The sequence below is a fragment of the Pygocentrus nattereri genome, chromosome 11, assembly GCF_015220715.1.
Source record: "Pygocentrus nattereri isolate fPygNat1 chromosome 11, fPygNat1.pri, whole genome shotgun sequence".
Taxonomy (NCBI): domain Eukaryota; kingdom Metazoa; phylum Chordata; class Actinopteri; order Characiformes; family Serrasalmidae; genus Pygocentrus; species Pygocentrus nattereri.
In genome coordinates this window covers 10725699-10746620 of record NC_051221.1, presented here as the reverse complement: position 1 = coordinate 10746620, position 20922 = coordinate 10725699, and the positions used below count along the sequence as shown (strand labels likewise).

At 39.6% G+C, this 20922-nt stretch overlaps 1 protein-coding gene across 1 annotated transcript in view; it reads right to left on the bottom strand.

Annotated features, from left to right (window-relative positions):
- Nucleotides 1-316: 316 nt before the first annotated feature.
- fam135b (family with sequence similarity 135 member B) overlaps nt 317-20922 on the bottom strand; it is a 131323-nt gene continuing 110717 nt past the window's right edge. Inside the window, exons 14-20 of the mRNA XM_017711962.2 lie at nt 20075-20241; nt 18819-18910; nt 18043-18140; nt 16261-16412; nt 14846-14956; nt 13823-13936; nt 317-8710 (exon numbers count right to left, since the gene is read on the bottom strand). Of these exons, the coding sequence (XP_017567451.1) occupies nt 8505-8710; nt 13823-13936; nt 14846-14956; nt 16261-16412; nt 18043-18140; nt 18819-18910; nt 20075-20241 (940 nt within the window). The 3' untranslated portion in view covers nt 317-8504. The remainder of the gene's footprint in view (nt 8711-13822; nt 13937-14845; nt 14957-16260; nt 16413-18042; nt 18141-18818; nt 18911-20074; nt 20242-20922) is intronic.

Sequence of the window (20922 nt, the reverse complement as noted above, 5' to 3'; positions counted from 1 at the left end):
CCCGATGACCACTGGGATAGGCTCCAGCACCCCCTGAGGGTCTTGTGTTGTATATTGTTTACTGTATATGCATTATATCGCTGCTGTTGGAAGAAAACCTTGCATTTTTATCCTTTTTCAGTTTTTGACATAATTTGAAAATGCCTGCTTTTCTTTACGTCGTGTGTAAATTTCATGATAAATGGACCAAAAGAAACGGCTCAAAATGACTTGGAAAAAATGTCTGGTTCCATTGACTTACATTAAAAGCAAAGTAGGTTTTTTCCTTCTCCTGTAAAGTTCCCATTTTGAAGATATGAGGTTTTGTTCTGAAAGCAATGATATTGTATGTTTATTGTATGTTTGTGCTAAAACACAGTTGATACATTTTGATACAACAGATACAATGAACACCAATGCGTGGCACATAAAAGAATAATCAACCGATCAACATCCAGTCCTGTGAAACACGAGGAGTCAGGTGTCTTATTATATGCAATGGCGTACTGTCAGTTAAGACAGCGTACACGACTTTCAATGGAATGGTTTACACTAAATAAACAAACACCAGGCACCAGACATGCCTCGATGAGTCGACCACATTTGGAAAAGGGGGAGAAAATGGGTACATTTGATTTTTCTGCCAACCATTTCTTTTTCTGGGTTATATTCATGATCAAGGATTGCTTTGTTTACTCACCTGGATGCACAATGATCAGGCATTAAGACCACCTCCTTGCTTCTACCCTCATTGTCCATTTTATCAGCTCCACTTACTCTGTGGGTGCACTCTGTAGTTCTACAGTTACAGACTGTAGTCCAACTGTTTCTCTGATACTTTGTTAGACTGTTTGTTTTTTTCTTAACTTTCATGCTTGTTCTTCAAATAACTTCCTACAAATTCTCTCCTTTTTTCTTCACTATTTTCTTTAGAGTAATTCTAATAAGAGTAAGTGTTACACAAATTCAGAAAAGTTCTGGTGTTGTTTATTGTAAGTTGTAAAAAGCAATGTAGCCTACTTAAGAAAACATGAAGATTTTCTGAAGAAAATCTGAGAACATTTAAGAACTGCTTCGAGAACGTTTTCTTGAGAACTGCCTTCAGGAACATTCTTATGAACGTCTTGGTGTTCGTCTCGAGAACCTTTGCAAGCTTTTTTCTTAAGAAAGTCTTGGTGAACCCAGACCGAAGTTTCAGGGACTACAGATGGACATTAGTTATGGTATTGCAGGTGGCTAACGCTGGCACAATTCACTGACCGTTACACACCGTCCTTCATGGATAAATAAACAAAAACAATAAACAACAGACATAATGTTCAGCAGAAACACCAAGACGTCATGGTTTAAAAGAGGAATAATATTTATTTTCTGTCATCTAATCATAGATACTGTATATAATGTATTACATGTTTAAATATACGGAATATATATTTATATATTTATATATGTGCGGTATTTATAGTTTATACATTTGGGCGAAAGCTACAAGGAACACATTAAGCAAACATAGAAAAATATCAGAATATCGTTGGCACGGATGATCTGGTAAATAACATCTCTATGCACAGTAGATCAGATAGATGGGACATATTCTCACAGTGAATACATCGTTTAGTCGTTTCTCTACATTCATGACTGAACCGTCTAAAACTCAGGAAGAGGACCAGCAAAATAAAGGACGGTTGAACTCACATTATCAGCAGTGCATTAACAGGAAATGTAGCTGCCTCTCGGAGAACGAACACACACACAACACAGCTGTACACTGTCCATCACGGGTTTGGAGATGGTCCGGCTTCTGTAAACTGTAATGCTTGATTTTCTGTGTTAATTCAGTGAGAAAACACCTGTACATGTTAAAATCCTCCTGGTTTAAACAGCTGGAAGGTTTGAGCGCCGACTTCATAACCAGGGGATAAAATGATACTAATACTGCCACTAATATTTACAAATGTGGTCTTGTTTTCCTTTAAATAAACCTGCTTTAGTGTGCTATACTATTTTAAACCAACCAAGAATGCCTGCTTTGCATGATTTTTGTTTATATATATTTTGAAAAGCTGGCTGTCTCAAACCTTTGATGGACAGCGTGTTCAAATGATAAAATGAGTTAGTCATGCACTTTATGTATATCCAGGAGGAGATTTGAACTGATGTGAAGGAGCTTTGGATGGAGCTGGATGTATGTGCAAAACAGTCCAACATCCCAGAATAATCAACACGAAACGATCAACTCCAAACAATCGAACGGCTCAAAATGAACCAACAACTTAAACACCTTAAAATACACAAATCAAGACAGTCCAGCAACTCAAAAGAATCCATTCAAAACAGCCACAATGGTTTTAATAACTTAAAAAAACTCACCAACTCAATCCAAGTCCACCAAACTCAAAACAATCAGCTCAAACTATTCCAACCAATCCAAACAATCAAATGACTCCAAACTTTCAAACAACCCAAAACAATGACTCAAAATATTCAAACTCAAAACAATCCAACAACTCAAGAGTTAACTTCAACGATAAAACAACTCAGATAGTTCAATCCAACCGCAATCCATTTCTACATAATCAACTCAAAACAATCCAACAACGTTGAAACAATCCATTCCTAAAGAATCAACTCAGAACTGTCCAACTCAATCAGCTCAAAGCAATTCAAACAAATATGACTCAAATCAACTCAAAACAATCCAACAACTCAAAATAATCAACCCAAACCAATTCAACAATTCAGAGCACTCCAACAACCCCAAACAGTCCAACACTCAACAATCCAACCCAAACCAATTCAACAAATCAGAGCACTCCAACAACCCCAAACAGTCCAACACTCAACAATCCAACCCAAACCAATTCAACAATTCAGAGCACTCCAACAACCCCAAACAGTCCAACACTCAACAATCCAACCCAAACCAATTCAACAAATCAGAGCACTCCAACAACCCCAAACAGTCCAACACTCAACAATCCAACCCAAACCAATTCAACAATTTCAAAAGAATCCAACAACCCCAAACAGTCCAACCCAAACCAACTGAACAACTCAATACAATCCAACAACTTAAATCAATTTAAATAAATTAAAAAACCCAACACAGTCCAAGTGCTCAAAACAATCAACTCAAAACACTGATGAGAACAGAACATAAATAAACACACACAGTTTCATCCTTCCTCTTATTCCACCTTCTGGCCTATGGGTCACATGTATAAAACTTTTATTGGGGTGGTCTGTAGAGCTGCTTCTACACATTCAGTACAGACTAGGCTTCTTGTAATATGCAGGTTCTCTTATCGTGTTTCTAGCTGGAAACAGAACATCACGTACAAAAACGAAGCCACGATGCAATAAAATGCCATGAAAATTCATTTTTGTAGATGCCCTCCATCCCCCCACTTTGGCAGCACTATACTCTCAACACACAGACAGCGAACACGTCCTTGGTGAATGCTAAGGGTAAAGATCGACCCTCTTCCTTCATTGTTATGCTTGCGCTGTGTGGGTAAACATGACCATCACGTCCTGCCAGCAACCACTACGGGAGTGCGAGGACACCACGCACTATGCAGGCCAAGCTGCAGTAATACATACTGGAAATCAGTGTTGTGTCCAGCATCTTCTTCAGTTGCCACCATGTAACCTCTGTTGCTCTTCAGCGAGATTAACTAGCATCAATCGCTCTGGCAGCATGTTTACTGGCCAATCAGTGTCAGTCAGTGCAAACACAAAAGCACAAAGAGGATCAGCGGGACAAAACGGCCAAGATGGACAAGGACGGAGAAGAGAGGGAAGGATGAGCCCATTTGTAAGCACACTCTGGAAAAAATTAAGCACATGAGAATAAATGATATAACATCAATACATTTCTGTTTACTTGCTTTTGGCAATGAAGGTGTTGCTGTAAGATATTTTAGATTGTTGATTTACATATTCGAATCCATGTAAATTCATTGTATTACTTTTTCAGTGCGACCCTAAAGTGCTTAGTTATTGTACTAACTCAAAGTGATACTCCAGCTCTAGTCTCTAAAGCCTATGAAGACAAACATGTCTCTTCAAAAAGAGCAAAAATAATTCAAGTTGAATGCAAAGAGGTTTAATTGCAGGTGAATTTGGAGCATTTCTACGGGTCCATTTAACATTAAATGTTCACCCAAGACAAAGGACAGCCGCCAAAGTGTTCAAATGGTGTTTCAAATGTCAAACACTGTGTTGTGCAGAAAAATAAAAACAGACAAAAATGGAGATAAATGTATTTTTGGACAGCTACAACATGCTACATCTGTTGCATATGCCATTGATCATTTTCCTAAGTTGCTGAATTCTGTCTATAAAAAGTCACATCATTAAGAGGAAGGAAACTGGCACGACTCCACACCCGCAGGATCTCACATGCTTGCAGTTGGATATGAAGTAAAAGGTCAGAAGCATATTGCATTAGTCAGTAGGGACAAATAATATTGGTTAAAAAAAACAATGTATTTATTATTATTATTGTTGTTTTTTAATTTTCAATAAAAATGTAATAGGCGACTTTATTATTCAAGCTGATGACTGTTTTTTAATTGTATGCATAAGTGCACAATAGGCAGTTGGTTCTGTTAGACAGGCCCACTAGAAATGAAAGAAAATGGTGTTCAGGACCACTTTTGAGGAGGACGAAGAGCATGCTGTGGATGGTAATGGCTTTCAAGAGCTACTGAGGTACACTGAGCTAGCCATGGTCACAGTGTTTTGAACTTTAGAATCCAGTTATTTTCACTGCTTTCAATAATCCATCATTGTCCAGTCATTTTGGCCATTTGTAGGATCTCACTTCATGCGGAAAGTCCACTATAATCCTCTATAGATTATCAGGTGTTCAAATTGTTGACAAATCTATTGAAACTCAGTTGATTCTAAACAGTGGTTGGGTTAGGATTTGGATCGGGATGAGGGCTGGAACCAGGGTGAAGATTGGGCTAATGTTAGGATTAGAGGTTTGGAGTTAAAGACAATTATGGTCAATTTAGTGGATATTTAGTTGAATGGAACGTGAAAGAAAGTATCTACAAAGCATCTAAAGTAGTCTGTTCAAATAAAGTGTTACCTGCTAAAAAACACAGGTTTTTACGTAGGGGACATTTAATAACGTTCCGGACATTTACTGGCATGCTGGCCAATCAGTGCTAGATTCCGCATTTATACAAGGACACTTTTTAATATCTTTAAAAAGTGCATTAATACAGAATCCAGCTGGTGTATGTGCTCATAAATGTGTGTACATCAGTTATTTTACAGTGGCTTTGAATGTAACACAGCCATCAGCTTTTAGACCTGGACATTTCTGTTTGAGGGTTGATATTTTGATGGGATCCTTGATTTCTGGCTAATGTAATGGCTAATGACGATCCATTTAAAGCTTTTGGCTAAATTTGCATCCTTGGTAAACGCCCTACAAAAGTGCACGAACACAGGCTCCATCGCAATATGACAACACGTTTACTAATATAGGAAACGTTCAGCTGATCAGAGTAACCGTAGTTCAGCTAGATCACGGAGATAGAAAGCAAAACCAAAACAAAAAAAAAGGTTGCTTTGGGAGTCACACTGTTTTTTTTACCCAGGGAGGTTCTGTTATTTGGCTACATGGCTAGTTAGCAGTAAGTTGTTGAACTTCAGTAAATTAGACTTGTTAAGTGATTAGCCATGTTGAAAATAAATGAACAAAATTCTACATAAAAATGTGAGGAAATGCTTCAGATTGAGAAGGATAGGGTGCATCATCTATATCTTACTCTACAAAATCATTCGCTGCACCATTATGTCATGACAATGTAAACAACTGTGGTAAGAAAGGACTAGAGTACCCACAAGGCTTTGTGTTCCAACACATTTTGCTAATTAATGATGGATTTTCATACAAAACAACACACACCAGAATAAAATGAATAAAATCAGAAATGATACGGTACGTAGATCCTAAAATAAAGGTTTCAGAAAGGGTTGCTTGCGTGAGGTCATAGAAGAACCATTTTAGTTCCCTAAAGACTTTTCAATAGGTGGAACCTTAGAGAACCATCTTTGGTGTGTGAGTGTGAAGAATTTGTATAATGTTCAAAGAACCTCCACGGAACATAACGGTTCTAAGCTGAATTTAAATGGGCAAGGAGCTTTTATTTTACGTGAAGGTTCTTTATACCTAAGGGATCTTCACACATTCAGCTCATTTACAAACTTGATTGGTAGCATTTATTAAAAGAAGACATATTGCTTTTATTAAACGTCCTTTCTTCAATAAAGCCAAATTAAACATTTCTTAATGGTTTATTCGCTGTGCATTAAGGTCTCTTAAGTATGGCACAATAGTACATTAATGGTTTGTTAAGATACTGTTTTTCAAATTAGTGAGCACAAATAACGATATAAATTCATATTAGAATATAATTAGGACCACTTTATTCCTATAAGTTCTACAAAAGTGATTCTTAAGAGGCTTAAAAGGGACAATTTTTCAAAGTGGCTGAATTCTGTCTATAAAAAGTCGCGTCACTGAGAGGGAGGAAACCGGCAAGGCCCCACACCAGCAGGATCTCACATGCATGTATGCTTGCAGTTGGATATGAAGTAAAAGGTCAGAAGCATATTGCATTAGTCAGTAGGGACAAATAATATTGGTTAAAAAACAAACGAGCTTAATTTATTATTTATTTATTTGTTATTATTTAATTTTCCCACTTTAACAGCTTAGTTTATTATTCAAGCGGATGACTGTGTTTTAATGGTTTGCATAAGTGAACAATAGGCAGTTGGTTCCGTTAGACAGGCCTGCTAAAAATGAGAGAAAGTGGTGTTCAGGGCCACTTTTTTAGGAGGCCCTTCTTGCGCTACCCACTTCGCCACTGTGCCGCCCGATATGCTAGTAAGATATGACGTTAGGTAACTCATTTGTGCTTAAAAATTTGTATAATAGTCTTAACAAAGTGTTTATGGCTCATTAATACAACTAAACGGCTTTACTGAGCAATGAACGAGACCTTAAGGGCTCAGGGAACGCAGGATGAAGTGGTAAAGATGTGTGTATGATGTTAAAATGAAGTTATATTGAACATCCACCAAACTTAGAAAAAATAAAAGATAGAAATATGATGAAACACCATTGGTGCTCACCATTGGTGAGCACATGTGATTGACATCCATCACTCCAACATTCCCAGTGCCAGTTTCTATGAACCAAGACTGCAGAGCAAGTTTTGTTAAAGCTGTATGGGCAGGATATCCCACATCAGCGCTGTGACTGGTGAAGGGCCTGCTGACCTACCCAAGATGAGGGCTGCCCAGTTCCCATTGAAAGAGGATGCTTTGTATATGTATACTGTGGCTCACAAGAGCATGAATAGGGTCCATGCGAATAAGTCCCTGTGTTCCTTAAAGGAACATGTTGTCCATGTTTATTTAGAGGACTAAAATGGTTCTATGGCATTGCTCAAAGAACTTTTTTGTGGCATTTTTTTAAGAGTGTGGAGGGAAAAAATAATGACAGTAAGAGTTCGAACAGCCAGACTCGGCCTCAGGAGCTGCAAGGGGTGATGAACCGAAGACATTACAAACAAAGTAAGTGTAAGATAGGACAAGGTAACAATAATAGAAGACAACGCTGATAAATACAAGCCTTTTTGATCATTTAAGGCAATATATTGTCAACACTTTCTGACAAAAATCTCGGATTTCTCTATACACCAGAAACTGGCGATGGGTATGAGGATGTTTACAGAACACGTCGCACTACTGTACGAATAACACTGGAGATTTGGCTTGTTTCACGATGAGGTTTCCGACTCACTACATAGACGCTGAAACGAAAATGAAACAAAACACAAATGCCACAGTTAAAAAAAAAATAGATATGAAAATAGTTGTTTCTTCACATGGAGGAACGTCTTAAAGCATCTCTCTGAGTGGCATGAATTTACCATAACAAACGCAAACCTGCCAGAAACTCTGCTATTTTTTTTTCTTCAAGTATTAAGAGTCCAGTGATTTCGACCACTTCAAGTCATGAACAGCAATGAGCAAATGCTTTTGATCTTAAATACATTTCGGAAGGTTGGACACGTCTATCTGTTACAGTACATACGACACGTACATTCGAATGGGACACGGACGACACTCGGCTGGAACAGAGGACTGAGCTAATTCTCAAAGCTGTGTTAATATCTTCTGATTTAAGGCTTGAGCCTCTGAATATTATATACTTCTCACTATATAATTACTTTACATACTGTACAACATTTATATACGTATACCGCCCCACTTTCTGACTGCCACTAGCTCTGATTGGCCATTTAAACTACAGGAGCCCTGATGTAATCTGTTAAGATTAATCTGATTGGTTTGATAAACAAGATGACCGCTGGTTCTGATTGGTCTGATGTGACCTGTCGCGTTTAATCTGAAAGACCCCTTGACACAGCCGTGTGATGTGATTGGCTGGTTGAAACCCGCTGAGCTTTCTGACTGGCTCGTTAAAGCCGCTATTTGAAGTAGTTAAGGCCGGTAACGAGCAGGAACTTCTCGAGGAAAAGCTCGGAGTCCAGCACGGCGATGTGAGCCGCTCGGCCGATCAGCGTGTTGGCCGTGTTGGGTAAAGCGTGGAACACATTCTGACGGATCAGCCGGCAGTTTGGCGCATCCAGCAGCGGCTGCAACAAGTTGTTTATCATCTCTGTGTACACTGGACCTGCCGTAGAACACAAAGACAGAGTCAACGTGAGGTACAGTGGTGTGCAAAACTTTGGGCACTCTTGGTCAAACGACATGCTTTGTAGATTTTCTAAGTGTAAATAAGTGAACACATTCAGTACAGAGAGCACATTTTAATACACAGCTACTGTTTATTTGCTGAATTAAACGCAGTGGGGGGAGGGGAGGGGGGGGGGCTAAATTGTGCAGAAGTTACTGCACAGTTTATAATTAATTCATTTTTTCCCAGTAAGTTGTGCATAAAATTTTCCAGAAAAATGCCATATTTAAGTCAAGAATAATATTAAAGGCTCTAACCTCAATACGGTTAAATTTGACTGTTCTTTTTTTAATAAACAGTGGATCATGAAACATCAAATTGCCCCACAATGTGAGTCAATTGGATTATTTTGGTCTGATTCATTATTTCTAAAAATACAGTGAACAAACGTGACTGGAATGAACACAGTAACAAACAAAGGGGCTCATAATGTGGAAAAACTAAATCTTCTCACTTCTTTTTAATTAAAAGTTTGATGTATTATGTATATGTATGGATTTATATTCCATATATATGGAAAATGTATTCTTTTATCCATCCATCCATCCATTTTCTAAGCCGCTTCTCCATCAGGGGGGTGCTGGATCCAGGATACACCCTGGACAGGTCGCCAGTCCATCGCAGGGCAGACAGACAGACACAGACAGTCACTCACACCTCGGGGCAATGTAACATGTCCAATTGGCCTGACTGCATGTCTTTGGACTGTGGGAGGAAACCGGAGAAACCGGAGGAAACCCACGCAGACACGGGGAGAACATGCAAACTCCACACAGAGAGGACCCTGATCACCCGGCAGGGGAATCCAACCCAGGCCCTCCTTGTTGTGAGGCGACAGCGCTACTCACCACGCCACTGTGCATATTTACATACATCCACCCATTCAGACTATAATAGTTTAAAACCAACTCTGGCTGAAGTTACAAGAAGTGTTTCAGTCCAGACTGCTTTATAAATAATGCCCAGTTCAGGGCAGCCACTCAGACTAGAGATCATTTTCATGTATCAGTCTTACGCCCATTTCACACCAGATGCGACACATGCGGTTGCTGTTTGTGTTGCGTTTTCATGCATCATGCAACAACATGTATATTAGCCTAGATTGTACATTATGGCATAAACAGACCCAAAGCATATTTTTGCGCATTACACACGCGGCCGGTGTGAAAGACTATATTATTAATATAGCAGTGCGGCACTGCGTGGCACGTCATGTGGCGCGGTTACCCTGTCTGGTGTGAAATGGGCTTTAGGTACACAGTTTCAAAAATAGCTGGTTGAATTTAAATGGAGAAGGTGAGGCTGAAAACTATCATGAAAATTAATTCTGACTGTTTTTGGTAAATAAAACCACAGAAATGTCATAGCTGGGCCTCAAAAAAACAGCAAATACAAGAGAAATGTAGGGTATGGGTGTTTCAACCGGTTAGCTCAGTTATTTTTGGCACAGTTCTCTGAAAAAGAGGGTTCTGTTATTGTCGCAGGCCTAGATTAAAATAAAACTTCTCTCTTTCACAGAGACACCTCACACACCATTTCGGGCAACCTGGTTTTCTATTTTTAGTGACAGTTCCTCGGCAGTTCTCTCTGCTTTCTCTCTCTCTCTCTCTCTCTCTCTCTCTCTCTCTCTCTCTCTCTCTCTCTCTCTCCTTCTCTCACCATGACTAAATTCCTCCATCTGCTTCTTAACCCTCTGTGAAGAAAATCTGCCAGAGAGAGCAGGACAGTCTCAAAGGTGACGAGACAGGAGAGAGAAAACGTCAACAGCTCTGATCACAGATGCTCTCTTCTTTTTCTCTCGTTTTATCTGTCTCACTCTCTCTCTGCTGCACTCTTCCTGTAATTCTCTCTCTATCCATCTCTCCAACTCTCTATATATGTATCCAGCTCTCTGTCTTTCTCTCTCCTTCTATCGTTTTCTCTCTATTTATCTGTCTCTTTGCCTCAGTCTTCATCTAATTCTCTCTTCCCATCTCTCTCCCTCTCTCTCTCTATTTATCCCCCTCTATCTCTTTCTTTTTATCTGTCTCCCTCTCTCTGTCTGTCTATCTCTCTCTGTTTGTCTTCTTCCTCACTATACACAGTATGAACTGCTTTATCGTGGTTCAAATCATACTTGACCGATCGTTTTCAGTTTGTGAGGGTAAATAATATACCCTCCAATTATACAAAGGTTAGATATGGAGTTCCACAAGGCTCTATCTTAGGACCGTTATTATTTACGTTATACATGCTCCCCCTGGGCAAAGTTATTAGAAAACATAATGTTAATTTTCATTGTTATGCAGACGACACGCAGCTCTTCATATCAGCCAAACCTGATGACAAACAGAGAATAAAGAAAATGGAGGATTGCGTAAAAGATGTGAAATCATGGATGTCACACAACTTTCTTCTATTAAATAGTGATAAAACAGAAGTTCTTCTATTAGGCCCTAAAGCTGCTAGAAATAAATTATCACACCTAATGTTGAATCTGGCCGACTTCTCAGTCACACCTGGTTCAACAGCTAAAAATCTTGGCGTTATCATAGATTCAGATCTAGCATTTGATAAACACATATCTAATGTTACTAAAACAGCTTTTCTACATCTCCGTAACATCGCCAAGCTAAGAAATGCTTTATCCTTACATGACGCAGAAAAATTAGTACATGCCTTCATTACGTCAAGGCTAGACTACTGTAATGCGCTACTGTCAGGATGTTCTAGCAGTAACTTAAATAAACTTCAGCTAGTTCAAAATGCTGCAGCCAGGGTCCTTACTAAAACTAGAAAATTTGACCATATTAGTCCAGTCCTATCAGCTCTTCACTGGCTTCCAGTCAAATTCCGCATAGACTATAAAATTCTCCTGTTAACGTATAAAGCCCTACATGGGCTCGCTCCTGAGTATCTGAGAGACCTTATCTCCTATTATGAACCACCACGATTACTTAGATCACAGGGTGCTGGCTTCCTAGTAGTTCCCAAAATTCAGAGAAGCTCTGCAGGAGGAAGAGCTTTCTCTTATAAAGCGCCCCAACTCTGGAATAATCTCCCCGATAATGTTCGGGACTCAGACACAGTCTCAATCTTTAAGTCTAGACTAAAAACTTACTTGTTTAGTTTAGCTTTTGGTAGTTAATGTTAATTCCCTTTAGATAAGGCTGCAGATCCAGGGGTTCATGGACATAGTGAATTGTGGGTAAACTGAGATGCTGGTGCTGCTGTCACTCACTACATGCAGTCACTCAGGTTTGTGGACGGTGGAGTGGGTGAATGCCAGTGTCTCAGGGAGCCTCCGTGTCTATGTTACCTTCTGGCTCTCTCCCTTTAGTTAGGCTGTCATATTCAGACCTGCCGGAGTCATTAGTCACACTCTGATCATTTTTTACATTTTCTGTTCTTCATAAATACAGTCTAAACTAATTCCTAAATCTTTCCTTCCTCCGAGTTACTGACTGTCCACCGGTCCGGCCCAATACTGATGGATGTCCCACCCTCAAGTCCCCCTGTCCCCCTGATTGACCAGACTGATGGAAGTTTCTGGAACGCAGCTTCTCCACTACAGATCACATCCAAATCTATATGAACTCTAATTGTTTCCACTGTTGATTATACACACCTGAATATATTAGAACTGCGTGGATGTAAAATTGACTTTTCAATGTTTAACTTATAAGTTGTCTGACCAGTGGTAGGATGGTCCCCCCTTTAGATGTGAGTCTTGGTCCTCCCGAGGTTTCTTCCTCCTCCAGCTCTGAGGGAGTTTTTCCTTGCCTCAGCGCTCACGGGGGTTCTGTATATTCTGTATATTATGTTCAGTGTTTTGTCTGATTCTCTGTGCTGTGATTCCCATTTTTGTAAAGCTGCTTTGTGACAACATCAGTTGTAAAAAGCGCTATATAAATAAATTTGATTTGATTTGATTTGATATTTCTGTCACACTTCATTCATTAAGTCAGCAGACTAAACACTGAAACTGTCCTATCAGACCCTTAATAACATCACTCCATCATGTCCTGCAGCTGAACCTTAGGCTGTTTAACAGAGACGGCATCCTCAGGGCAGATGAGCTCTCAGAGAACAGTGCACTGTAAAAATCGGGCTTATAGCAGTGTTGTGTGAATAGAGCGGTGGTCAGCAAGTTTGTGCTGAAAGGCAATTTGGTGCCTGTGACGTATACGTTTCATGCTCATGGAATCTGGTCACAAATAAAAAAAGAGAGAGACTGATATTTTTATTATTATCTATAATATATCACAGTTCTATATTCACTATGACCGTTTCCATTTATTCCGAAGGGGGTGACAACGCCTTAGTCATGATGGCCATTCACGAAAATCTATCTAAATACTGCCTAGTTAGTTATAGAGCATTAACAGACAGGTTTTCATGTGAAGTGTTCAGAAATTACTGTAGGCCTGATATATTAAGTCTTTTGTGGACATTTCAGACACAAATAGGATGGATTACAAACATTTTGGCAAAACGTCAGAATCGGCAGCCAGTTTTCGCCGCATTTTAAATTCAGACAAAAATTTGCAGTAATGTCTTAAAGATGTGAGAGTTTTCTTTTAATGAGGGCAACAGATGGTGTGCTTAGTCGGAGCCTCAAACGCAAGCTGAAAGAATATTTACCATCAGAATGACATTATTTCAGCTCTCAGAATCATGTGCTAAAAGATACAGCAGTATCCACTCACGGTCTATATTTTCTGCTGACAGGTCCATTTTTCCTCATATCTTTTAAAGCCTGTGCCTCACTAGTGGTTACAGCTAGTCTCTGGCCCTTTGTATAATTTGCAGTCCTATGCAATTGCAGTAAATGCAATGCTAATTTCAGACACACTGTAAGCGTATATTGTGTTCGGATCACGGAACATTTCGCATTGCAGCTGCACTTGTACTCATGTCTGACCTCTATGCGTGAAAATGCTTGGCACTCGTGGAAGATCACCACAAACATTATCACTTAGAATGTTTAGACACCATCACATGATGATAGAAAGGTTGTAAAAATGTTGTAGGGACCACAGAAGCACAGAGTGGACTGGGGAGACTGACCTGTGGTTCTGTCTCTGAGAGCTGTCCTGCACATTTCTATCCTGGCTGAGTGGAAGGGGACGTAGCGGTCCTGAGGAGAGGCCACCAAAACCACATTTCGAAAAAACTGCAGCCCTACAACACAATAATAACAGATTAGGTGTGTGTGTGTGTGTGTGTGTGTGTGTGTGGTATCAGGTTTTAGCTAACAGTGTACAGTCTGGCTCATGTGCTTGTGTACATGTTTGTGTGAGTAGTTGATCTGGCGTCTGTTTTACACAACTCATTTGACTAAGTCAGGATTCCTGACTAAGATTCAGCTTCAAAAACCTAAGGCTGACTTTCATCCACATTCCGTTCTGAAAAAAAGGAGCAGTATTTGATTAGAAAGAACACCTTGCCGGCTATTAAGGATGTATCTACTATGCTTTGGGGTTATAGAGCAGCCATTGGCACAGAATACACTGCAAAGCAAGATGGTAGATTGGATTCCACTAAATATCACCAAACTCTAGAAGTACAATCCCAATTCCGGCTGCCCACCCCATAGGCACTAATGCAACCCCATACCATCAGAGATACAGGCTTTTAAACTGGGCACTGATAACAAGCTGGATGGTCCCTCTCCTCTTGAGTGGACATGGCGTCCATAAAAAGAATTTAAAATTTTGATTCATCTGACCACAGAACAGTCTCGGCCTGTTTTAAATGACCTTTGGCCCAGAGAAGACGGCAGCATTTCCGGAATGTGTTCACATATGGCTTCTTCTTCGCATGAAACAGCTTTAACTTGCATTTTTGGTTAAGCGACAATGATTTCTGGAAGTGTTTCTGAGCCCATGCAGTGATTTCCAGTACAGAATCATGCCTGTTTTCAATGCAGTGCCGCCTGAGGGCCGGAAGATCACGAGCATCCGATACTGACCATCGGCTTTGTTCCTTGTGTACAGGGATTTCTCCAGAGTCTCTCAATCTTTTGATATTATGTCCTGTAGATGGTGGCATATCATCATAACATCGCCAACGTTTTTTGTGTGGGTTTACCTGGTTTCTGGCTTAGCGTGTAGAGAAAGGTCTGGCGGGGGTCTGGGTGGTCTCTGAAGGTTAGCTGCAGCAGGGAGCCTGACTTCTTTAGCTTTTGCATCAACCACAATCCTGCACAAAACACACAAATACACACACAAAACTTTTCAGATCAGTTCTGACAGCTTTCTCCAGATCAACAACTCTATGGTTCTACTTTATGTCTATGCCATATCTTATTGGTACACTTGTGGGATCAGATGTGATCTTGTGAAAAGAACACCACTGAACATTGAAAAGAAATATGTTATACAGTAAGTAGAATCCAAATAAAAACAGAAAGCAATGATTTCTTAATTATCTTACATATATTTATACATATATATAATGGAAAACAGCACAAAGAGGAGATGTTTAAGATTTTAGCATCTCAACTTTATTGATTTTTATAAATATATGCTTCCAAATTTTCCAAATGTTATGCCTGCAAGACATTCAATTTCTAAAAAAGGTTGGGATAGGGTCCACACAACTGCGATGGTCAGGTATTTGAGAATTTCACCCTCTACAGCCTGTAACATTATTATAATATTGCTTTATTAAAATCACAACATAGTATAAAAAGATTCTGAGAATCTGGATAAATCTCGATGTGTTTAAGAAGAAAACCAATACAGAATAATCATGAACTCTAAAACCTCAGATGGCACTGCATTAAAAGGTGACATGCTTCTGTAATAAATATAACCACATGGGGTCAGGAGAACCCGTTCAGTCAACATAGTTTGCTGCATCTACAAATGCAAGTCAAGACTCTTACTACATCCGGCAGAAGCCATAAATCAACAACGCCGCCGACTTCTCTGGACTTAAACTCATCTGAGATGGACTAGCACAAAGGAGAAATGTGTGCTAGCGTCTGCCGAGTCCACCTTTCAAACCGTTTTTGGAAATAACGGATGTTGCGTTCTTCAGGCCAAAGAGAAAACGGACCATCTCAATTGTTACCGGCATAAACACCAAAAGCAGGTGTTTGTTATGATGCGTGTAAGTGGCGTTAATGCTGACGTGAACATATGCTGCCACCTACACATCTTTCCAGGATGGTCCTGTTTGTTTCAGCAAGATAAGGCCAAACCTGTTCAGCAGCTGAAGCGCGGTATCAAGCAAGAAACTACAACAATCGATGTCCTCTGGTCCCAAATAAGCAGGCGTCAAATTTAAAATAAGCATATTTATACAAAATTAAGTTAAATAGTTGAAACATTAAACATCTTGTCTTTGCACAAGTCAATTTTTTTATTTACATATTTCCCACTCTTATTTACATATTTCCCACTTTTTTGAAACTGGGTTTGTAGCTAGACATAAAAAAATATTTTTTTCTCGACGTCCAAACAGAAAGATGACAGACAGGTGTACGTATGTATGCATACCTGTGCTGACCAGCGTGCTGCTGTTGAACAGCGTGCCGAGGTGAGGTCCAGATAGAGAGAGAAAGGTGTGTAGCTTGCTGAGGTAGCAGCGGAATCGTGGTCTTGTCAGCACTGAGCGAATGATGACGTTGCCCAGAGAATGACCAATGAAACTACAAAAGCAAAAACAGAAATCACTTTTACAACAGTAGCTTTATGCGTTATCCAATAACTCTGTGGGTCAGTTTCCCAGACTGGAACCGAGCCTCGTCCTGGACTACGCAGCATTCTGAATGGAGATTATACATTAAAAGGATTGATCCTTGTCTGGGAAACCAACCTTATAGGTCTAAAGTTTACTGTTTCCATGTTAGTTGTGTCAGCCCTCAGTGCTGATTTCTCTTAAAGTGGAATTCTATTGATTTGTAAAAATTCAATACAAAGTCATTCAGAGTGGTATAGTGACATAAGGCAAAAGAAGAAAAAATGTGTGTATATACGTGTGTGTGTGTGTGTGTATATATATATATAGCTGTTGGACCAAATCCCAAAACATGTCTCAGCCATTAAGCAGTGAATTCATAATCATTTCATGCAGTAACTTTCTGTGAGGGAGCTTTTAATGGTGGACATCTGGTTCCGTCTGGTGAACAATTCTGACTGTACGTTTCTCTAGAATAGAGCACTGGACTAGTGGCTGCTATAGTAAGTGTCTACTTGTTTTGATTTTTTTGGTGGCTAATGCTAATGAGTGCTTTTCTGACCCTCTGCTTGGTTCTCCGCCAGCTAGGCACTGCAGTGGGCTACAGAATGTCATATAAACAATTCTAATGCCTACAGATTAATCTGACTTGTATGGCTTTTAACTGGACACAATATATATCTGATTTTCATAACCAATGCTGATGAAATATGCGGCAACTAGAACTAGATTTGAAGAAGCACAGCGCCTCTTATCAGGTCCTCTGTGTGTGTGAGTACTTGTGTTTTTAGCCACATCATTAGAGGAGCTGCCTGTTGACTGCTGGACTGTTTACTGTCACTCTTTGGTTTCTCACGTCCACAGATCCAGAGTTAAATACATTATAAAGACTACATATTAAAACTGTGAGGTGTATAAAGGACATCCAGTCCTTTCAGTTCTCAGTCTGAAGCCCATCCATGAGCTGTTTTCCTGTACAACACTGCCACCTTGTGGTGAAAGGATAACTCCACATACAGTAACAGAAACAACCGACTCTCCGAGTCGGACACATGATTTATGTCTATTTGTAACTGCCTCTTGTTTTCTTGATTTCCTGCTGCCTATTATCCCAGTCAGTTTTGGGAGAACAGATACAGATTGTCCTGCCGGAAACTAAACCGTTTCAAACCTTAGTTGTGGATGGCAGAGCACCTAAAAAAGTAGAGGATCTTCTGTATAAACAGTGTTTCAGTTTCTCTGGTCACTTGTTTTGTTTTGTTGTCCTTGATCCTGCCTTTGTTCTCTCTTTACACTTCTCCAACCACTAAATAAAAAATAAATAGTAATGTTGAGTGCTGTGGGCACACTGAGCAGCCTTCCTGCTCTGCTGGATCACTGCACTCCAAACAGGTCTGAACTTCAGATGTTCTATGTAGAACTCCAAAGTTCATTCCTCTGTAGAAAAAACAAGACTTTATGAAAATCATCTAAGCGGTTCCTCGACTTGACCTTGTTAAAGCTTTCATCGTTTCGTGGTACAGGTGCAAATGTTAGAGTGTGAGAGATACAGCTGTGCATGATGCAGGTGCGAGAGAAAAATATGGAACGAAGATGTGAACCTGATTCTGCCCACAGTGAGGTTGTAGAGCTGAATGTGCTGAATGATCTCATCAAGCAGGCGGTCAGTCATGGTGTCAAAATCTGCAAATGTGTCGGTCTGGCAAGAAAGAGAAGGAACGAGCATGTGTTTTGTGTGAGACAGACAGCATGTTGACCACAGTTCACTAGACAAAACTAACAGGTTCTCATAAAGAAGCTGTCAACAATTTGGAACTACCCGAGAGTTTCTGGTGGGTAGAACTGCCACTGAATAATTTCTTCTGGGTTTGTCATACACTAGAGGGCGCTCTCGACAAAGTCTAGAGTGAATGGGTTCCTCCAGAGCTTTTGTTCAGAATCACAGTTTATAGATGCTTAATCATGTGTAGTGTCCTACTGCTCAAAACAGCTTTGCTGCAGAAAAACATACGATAGAAATAATTGGTTTGCTTTCTCATGGAACACATCCTTCTAATTTGCAAAATTCTGATTTCTGAATAAATGGGAGAAACGTGCTTAAGTGATAATCTTTTCACTTCATTTGCTCCCATTTATTGAGAACTTGTTTGCTGGCTGTGGTACTACTTTAAAGTTCGTGATTTACTGTTTACATGTGTGCTACAGAGATGTGTAACTGTTGATCTCATTATTATCATAACTCTAACTGCAGTACTTTGATTAAGATCAGTCAGAACGTTTATCCTTTACTGTTCTGGACCACAGACACTAATCGACTGTACACTAATCAAATGATGATGACATTGTGAGAGTCGTGGTTGGTTTGGGTCATGATTACCTGGTTGCGTTCAGACATGAGGAAGTCTAGTCTGGACCCTGTCAGGCCGAGCTCTACGAAGGTCTTCACTAAACGCAGGTCCGCACTGTTCCCTGAAAGCAAACAAAACAGGTCAAAAAGTCACAAAAACAAATCCCCTAATTAAAAATGAGTTATTATGTTATTATTATGACCAAAAACAAAGCAAATATGCCCTCGTTGTCTTGCATTCTCTATATGAAACACATTAGCAATAACTTGGGACTATACAGGCCTGACATATTCACAGCACAAAATACATGCACCGCTAAACTGCTAGAACCTGTACTCCAATTTGTTTACTGTTCAATACACATACAGTCAATGCAAAGGCTTAAATACCCCCAAGTAAGTTACGTTTTGTTGAGTGAAAATAAGTCACGTCCTCTACAGAGAACACACTAAAATACTGCGTTTTCCCCAAATTTCAGTGCATAATGCATGATTTTATATTTATTGGAAAAAAAATATATAAATGTGCCATTATTTTTGCACAAGCCACATTTAGAGGGTGTGTTAATTTATTTTCCCTTAAAACACAACAAGTCACTTGATCAGGATGCCAAAACGTTTTGCATCAACCATAAACATGAAGTGCAAACAGTAAGTAAATATAAATGAAGCCTTTATACTAAGTCGTTAAGTTTTCATTGTCCATTCTAAATACGGGAGAAATATAATTTAATGCACAGAAAATAACTAAATGATATCTTCATAGCACGTTGACCTATACTGTATTAAGTTTATATTAAGATGCACATGACTTTTTCTCAGATTTCGGTCTGTAGGGGAGAAATGGTAGATTGGTACACTGTGCCTTCTTAGGGACTCCCACTCCAAGGTGTGTGCATCCGTGCACATCAAGTGAACACAGAGGTGCATGTGTTGGGGTGGGTAGTAGTCACTGGTGGTTTACAGGCTAAATTCTTCCTTAGTTATGAGTTATACTATGACCGTTATACTAGTATGACATACATACAGAGCAAACCGTGTTTGCCTGTTTAGCTGAACGAGTCAGGAATGTTTGTCATATTTAAAATAGTTTTATTTTACATACACTGAAAGCGAAGTTAAATTATGAAATTATGCCATGATAGAAATGGGTAGATCATCCATTACTAGGCGCCATCTCTACAAATCCACAGTACATCTACCTCTCCAGACACCACTGTACCACATGTTGGATCAGTCCATAGTCAAACACCAGGGGTACTTTGGGGTACTTCACAGGCACTTACCATCCAAACCATGAACACACACTACTAGGTGGATTCCATCCTCAAACTCCTCATCCTCCTCCTCTGGGGGGAAGTATGGATGATCAGATGCCAGCAGAGGAAGATCACTGTAAAGAGTGGCTCTGAATGCTAACTTCCTCAGAAAAGCCTCTTTAGCCTTATAAAAACTGAAAAACAAGCATTCACAAATAAGAGCATGAGAGCTTTGTATTACAATCACAGTAAAACCTGCCTCTGATCTAGTTCTAACATTTAACAGTTAGTGGCTGCACTGAAACACTGATATTTTAAAATGTTTTCTTCATGAAATACATGCAAAATGACAAGCTCTCCAGGTGCCAACAACTCCTGACTGAAAGTCTTATCATAAAACAACAGCACAGAACATGTGTAATGTAAATATATTATCAGTAGAACCAGTGAAGCAATTGTGTAGTTTTTCTGTCTGCTATCTAAAGTAACTCTAACCAGTTAACTCGATTTTGTTTGCTTAATGTCTCTACTAGCTTTGATGGTTGCTTGTTAGTACCGATAGCTTTTTAGGAGGCATTGAACCCGTTGACCACAGGTTTTGAGTGGGGTGGCTGGGTGACTGTGGTGGTCTAACCTCCTGAGTTTGTCCATCTGCCATCATAAATGCTGTTCAATTGGTAAAAGTTTGGTTATGAAATAAGGTCTTAAATAAAATAAGGCAGTAAAACAGCAAGTTATTTCCCAAAGAAAAAAGCCAGAGGAATAGGTAACATTGCAATAGAAATATTTCTAGATTCTGAAGAAGATTTTTTTTAAGTGCTTCAAATTATGGCAATAATTCTGGAAAACAGCTCAGTAGCCTGCAGATTGGAAGA